The sequence below is a fragment of the Loxodonta africana genome, chromosome 8, assembly GCF_030014295.1.
Source record: "Loxodonta africana isolate mLoxAfr1 chromosome 8, mLoxAfr1.hap2, whole genome shotgun sequence".
In the NCBI taxonomy this organism is placed as follows: Eukaryota; Metazoa; Chordata; class Mammalia; order Proboscidea; family Elephantidae; genus Loxodonta; species Loxodonta africana.
The window spans coordinates 38,838,595-38,844,594 of record NC_087349.1 but is presented as its reverse complement, the minus strand read 5'-3'; the positions used below and the strand labels follow the sequence as shown (position 1 = coordinate 38,844,594).

Here is a 6,000-nt window from a genome sequence, read left to right as displayed (position 1 = left end):
CTTCACTCAGAACATTTTACCAACTAATGATTTAATGCTGATAAATGGGTTTACTCATCAATGTGTCTAGGCATGAAATCACTTAGAAGTTTTGATTTAAAAGGGCCAATAAGAAAGGTCTGATTGTACTGAAGTATTGAATAGAATTGATTCTCCATTACTTTACTTACTTCCAAAAGAGATGCATATTCCTCAGGAATGGGTGTACTGGTTAAAATGAAACGCCAAAAACAGGACCTGAACAAATCAGTGTTTTATTTTTACATCACTTTCCTGTTCCTCCCAAACGTCAGTCACTGCATTTAAGATACTGCTAATCACAACATCATTCCTTTCACTATGTGTATAATATGCATTTCTTCATGTTTCCTCTTAACAGTAAATGACAAACTACTCAATCAGTTTCATCAAAATATTAACTTCAGTAGCTAGCACCAAAATCAAACTTTGGCACTCAATAGAACAAGCATGTATAGCAAATATCCTCAAATTTACCCCCTTTAACACATGCGAGTATGATATTTTCATATTCACAAACATCTGAATTTCTTTGGCATTGGATAATAAGCTACTAAAATTTAACACTTAAATCAGGTAGTATTTAAAACTAGTCAGTATCAAGGAATTCTTTCATTTAATGGCATCATCTTGTTGAACACTTTCTCTTCTGGATGTTCTCCATTCCCTATCCTGTAATCAGTGGTGCTGGCTTCCCAGTGCCAGCAGTCAGGTAGGTCCATGCCTTCACTCCTCTTCCCTGTGGACTGGCAAGCGCTCTGGTGGAAGAAGGGATTCCAATTTCTGCCAGCGCTCTGGAGGCCACAGGATATGTGTAGCGTGGGCATGTAGAAGTCCCAGGGAAACCTGGATCCACGAGAGACACAAAGATAATAACAAATAAATTGTTTTTGTAAAAATCATCATTACTGCCTTGCAAATACAAATTTGGTTCCAGGTCTGACATTTCACGGGTAAACGCATACAGTGCTTTTCTACGTGCTTTATACATGTTGCTGCTGTTAGGTGCTGTTGAGTCGACTCTGAGTCATAGCAACCCCACGTGGCAGAGTAGAACTGCCTCCATAGGGTTTTTCAGGCTGTAATATTTATGGGAGCAGATCTCCAGATCTCTGTCCCTTAAAGACACTGGGAGGGTTCAAACTGTCAACCTTTGGGTTAGCACATGAGCACTTAAGCATTTCATCAGCAGGGCTCTTTTTTATATATGTAAGCTCATTTAAAGGAGCCCTGGTGATGCAGTGGTTAAGTGTTCAGCTGCTAACCTAAAGGTCAGTGATTCCAACACACCAGCTGCTCCTCTGTAGAATGATGTGGCAATCTACTCTCATAAAGATTACAGTCTTGGAAACCCTACCAGGCAGTTCTACTCTGTCCTATAGGGTTGGAATTGGCTCAATAGCACACAACAACAAGCTCATTTAATCCTCACAAAAACCAGTTGAGGTAAGTACTACTATCTCCATTTCACAGATGAGAAAATTGAGGACCAGAGAGGGTAGGAATTTGCCAAAAGATATATGGTAAAACCTATGAAATCTGGAAACCGTGTAAGGTGGAAACCTGTGAGAGAAGGAAAAGAATAAAACATGAAGATCGTGGCAGATGGCAAAGGAACCCCGATGAGCAGAGATTAGCAGAGGTTAGCCAGGATGGAAGAGGAGGTAAGGGAGCCCCTAAGGCTGAGCCCAGAGGCAGGGAAGGAGCCTTCAAAGACTTTTTAGGCCAGTGATTCTAAACATTAGTGTACAGAAGATTGGGGCAGCCTTGCTTAAAATGCAGAGCAGGGCCCTACCCTCAAAGATCATCTTTCTCTGAAGTCCACCACCTTTCTGTTAGTTTGTTATACTGTGGTGGCTTGCATGTTGCTGTGATGCTGGGAGCTATGCCACCAGTATTTCAAATACCAGCAGGGTCACCCATGGTAAGCATATTTCCGTAGAGCTTCCAAACTAGACAGACCAAGAAGAAAGGCCTATTTCTGAAAAATAGCCAATAAAAACCCTATGGATCACAACAGAACCTTGTCTGACTTGTTTGTTTTATACACGTCATCAGAAGGGATAAATTGCTGGAGGAGAACATTGTGTTTGGTGAAGTAGAGGGCCAATGAGGAAGAGGGAGACTCTTAGTGAGATGGATTGGCACAATAGCCAAAACTATGGACTTAAAGATGCTGGCAATTGTGAGGATGATGCAGGACCTGGCAATGTTCCATTCTGCTGGATCACCATGGGTCAGAGGTGACTCCATGGCCGCTAACAACAGCAACAGGTCTGAGATGGGGCCTGGAAATTTGTGTGTTTTTGTTGTTGTCGTTACTATCAGATACTATTTTAATGGTATTTGGAAGCTTACAAAACACACTCACACACATTTATTGAGTGCCAACTCTAAACCAGATACATGTAAATTATTTCATTTTATTTTCACATGTTTTTCCTACGAATTGGAGCTTCCCAGAGATTAACATACAAACATTGCTTTCATCAGTTCTTCTATTGACTAGCATCTACATTCAAAAATCATACTGCCCAGAGACGCAAAGCCAGGAGCTGGATGTTAAGGGAGAGACCACCAAGAAGACAACCAGAAACAGATTGTTAAAAAAAAGAACAAAAGAACAACAACAACAAAAAAAAAACCTTGATAACAACTTGAAATGGAAACAAAACCCAAAGTGTAGCAAGAAACCCATGGGCCCAATAAAGGATTTTTTCCTCCAGCTTGTTATTTGGAAATTGAACCTAGAGAAAATCCAAAAGTGTGGTACAAAATAAAAGCTCTATTCACCAAAATTTGCCAGTTATTAACATTTTACTGCATTTGTTTCTCTTTATGTGTGTGTATACGTGTCTATACGTATATGTGCATACATATACTTTTTTTCCTGAACCATTTGCAAATTGTTGTCATGCTAATTTTACCCCTAAATACTTCAGCATGTATCTCCTTAGAACTAAGACCTTTTTCTACATAAACATAGTATCATTACCATTGCAAGACATTTAATATTGATACAGTTATATCATTTAATATACAGTCCGTATTCAAATTTACCCAAAGTCCCAATGATGTCTTTTATAGCTATTTTATTTTTTAAAATTCAGGACCTAACCAGGGATCACAAATTACATTCAATGGTGATTAGTTTGCCACAGTTTACATTTAGTTTATTTGGAGTACAGGCCAGTTGTTTTATAAAATATCCTACATCTGGAATTATGACTTTTTTCCCTTATGAATATAGATATTTTATTCTTCCCCTTCCATCACACCTGGAGGCACAAAATACCAGTTTGTCCCGTTGCTGGTGATGCTAAGTTTGATTGTTTGGTTAAGGTGATGTTGACCAGATTTCTCCTTTGTAAACATATCTTTTTACTTTTGCAAGTCATAGGTAATTTGTGGGGCTGACATTTTGAAATAATGTAAATATCCTGTACGTCAACAACATTTCATCTCATGGTTTTAATATTCATCAATGATCCTTGTCTGAATCAATCATTACATTGGGGATTACCAATAGTGATTTTCCAATTCTATAATTTCTTTTCTATTTATCAGCTGACATTCTTTCGTAAAAATGTGCATTCCAACCAGACCCCAACTCCCTCTATTTTAATATCAAGAATCCCTTTTTTTAACTCAAAATATGTTACTATGTTTTTCAGTTTGTTTGATGTTCAAATGCCCCAAATCTGGCCAGTGGGAGCACCTACACCCTTTGAAATGCCTCCAGCAGTCTTTGAGCACTTGCTTACTTTTTGGAACCACTAGATGTCCAGGCTGACCTTGTAATTTACGTGTTCAAGATAATAGTGTGGTAACTAGTATTTGTACACCTATATCAAAAACGTTTTTGAGAATGAAGTAGTACTTAAAGGAAAAGTAGGAGTGGTAAACAGGAATTGCAATTTATGAGTAACATTAGTACTACAAAAAACATTAGTAAGGATTCTGCATGGTCTGGTATAAAAGGAGGTCCACAGGGTGGGGAGTAAGTTACCGTACTGGGAGATGCCAACCCTAGTGATGCCACTGCCTACTGATACCTTGATGTTAGCTCAGTGGGCCTCACACTGGACTTCTGACTTTAGAACTGTAATATAATACATTTGTGTTCTTTTAAGCTACGAAATTTGTGATAATTTGTTACAGCAGTAATAGGAAACTAACACAAAAAGCATACACAGAGAAGTCTCATTCCCATCCCCTACCCCAACTCCAATACCTGGTGCCATTGAGTCAATTTCAACTCATCGGGACCTTTCAGGACAGAGTAGAACTGCCCCATAAGGTTTCCAAGGCTGTAAATCTTTTCAGAAGCAGACTGCCACATCCTTCTCCTGAGGAGTGGCCGGTGGGCTTGAATTCTCCACCTTTAGGTTAGCAGCCAAGTGCTTTCACCACTGTGCCACCTTCTTATGTTTCTTTTTGCAAAACATACAAGCAAATATACATACATATGCATCCTAATTTCCCCTTCTCTCTTATACCAAAAAGGATTGGTTGACGTTCAACCATTTCAGGAGGTAACATATGATCAGGAACCGATGGTACTGAAGGAAGAAGTCTAAGCTGCACTGAAGGCCACTGGCAAAAAACAAGGCTCCAGGAATTGATGAAATACCAATTGAGGTGTTTCAACAAACAGATGCGGTGCTGCAGGTGCTCACTCAACTGTGCCAAGAAATTTGGAAGACAGCTACCTGGCCAACAGACTGAAAGAAATCCATATTTATGCCTATTCCCAAGAAAGGTGATCCGACCTGATGCAGAAATTATCAAACAATATCATTAATATCACGTGCAAGCAAAATTTTGCTGCAGATCATTCAAAAGTGGTTGCAGCAGTATATCGACAGGGGCCTGCCAGAAATTTCAAGCCAGATTTAGAAGAAGACGTGGAACTAGGGATATCATTGCTGGTGTCACATGGACCTTGCCTGAAAGCAGAGAATACCAGAAAGACGTTTACCTGTGTATTATTGACTATGCTAAGACATTCGACTGTGTGGATCATAACAAATTATGGGAATTCCGGAACACTTAATTGTGCTCATGAGGAAACGGGACATGGATCAAGAGGTAGTCGTTGAAACAGAACAATGGAATGCCGCATGGTTTAAAGTCAGGAAAGGTGTGCATCAGGGTTGTATCCTTTCACCATACCTATTCAATCTGTATGCTGACCAAATAATCCAAGAAACTGGAATATATGAAGAAGAACAGGGCATCAGGATTGGAGGAAGACCCATTAACAACCTGCGTTATGCAGATGACACAACCTTGCTTGCTTATAGTGAAGAGGACTTGAAGCACTTACTAATGAAGATCAAAGACCATAGCCTTCAGTGTGGATATACCTCAACATAAAGAAAACAAAAATCCTCACAACTGGACCAATAAGCAACATCATGATAAATGGAGAAAAGACTGAGATTGTCAAGAATTTCATTTTACTTGGATACACAATCAGCACCCATGGAAGCAGTAGTCAAAAAATCAAAAGATGCATTGTGTTGGGCAAATCGGCTGCAAGAGATCTCTTTAAAGTGTTAAAAAGCAAAGATGTCACCCTGAGAACTAAGGTGCGCCTGACCCAAGCCATGGTGTTTTCAATGGCCTTATATGCATGCAAAAGCTGGACAACCGAAGAAGAATTGATACCTTTGAATTGTGGTGTTAGCAAAGAATATTGAATATACTATGGAGTGCCAGAAGAATGAACAAATCTGTCTTGGAAGAAGTACAACTAGAATGGTCCTTGGAAGCAAGGATGAGGAGACTGCATCTCACATACTTTGGACATGTTGTCAGTAGGGATCAGTCCCTAGAGAAGGACATCATGGTTGGTAGAGAGTCAGCAAAAAAGAGGAAGACCCTCAACAAGATGGATTGATTCAGCAGCTGCAAAAATGGACTCAAGCATAGCAACAATTGTGAGGATGGTACAGGACAGGGCATTGTTTCATTCTG

The 6,000-nt window shown here is 39.6% G+C and overlaps 1 protein-coding gene across 11 annotated transcripts in view; it reads right to left on the bottom strand.

The window, feature by feature from the left end:
- Positions 1-238: 238 nt before the first annotated feature.
- The window catches only part of IMMP2L (inner mitochondrial membrane peptidase subunit 2), a 1,024,913-nt gene continuing 1,019,151 nt past the window's right edge, over positions 239-6,000 (bottom strand). For all 11 annotated transcript variants that reach the window (XM_064289809.1, XM_064289806.1, XM_064289807.1 and 8 more), the window contains one exon: positions 239-864. In XM_064289809.1, coding sequence (XP_064145879.1) covers positions 745-864 — 120 coding nt within the window. In that variant the 3' untranslated portion in view covers positions 239-744. The remainder of the gene's footprint in view (positions 865-6,000) is intronic.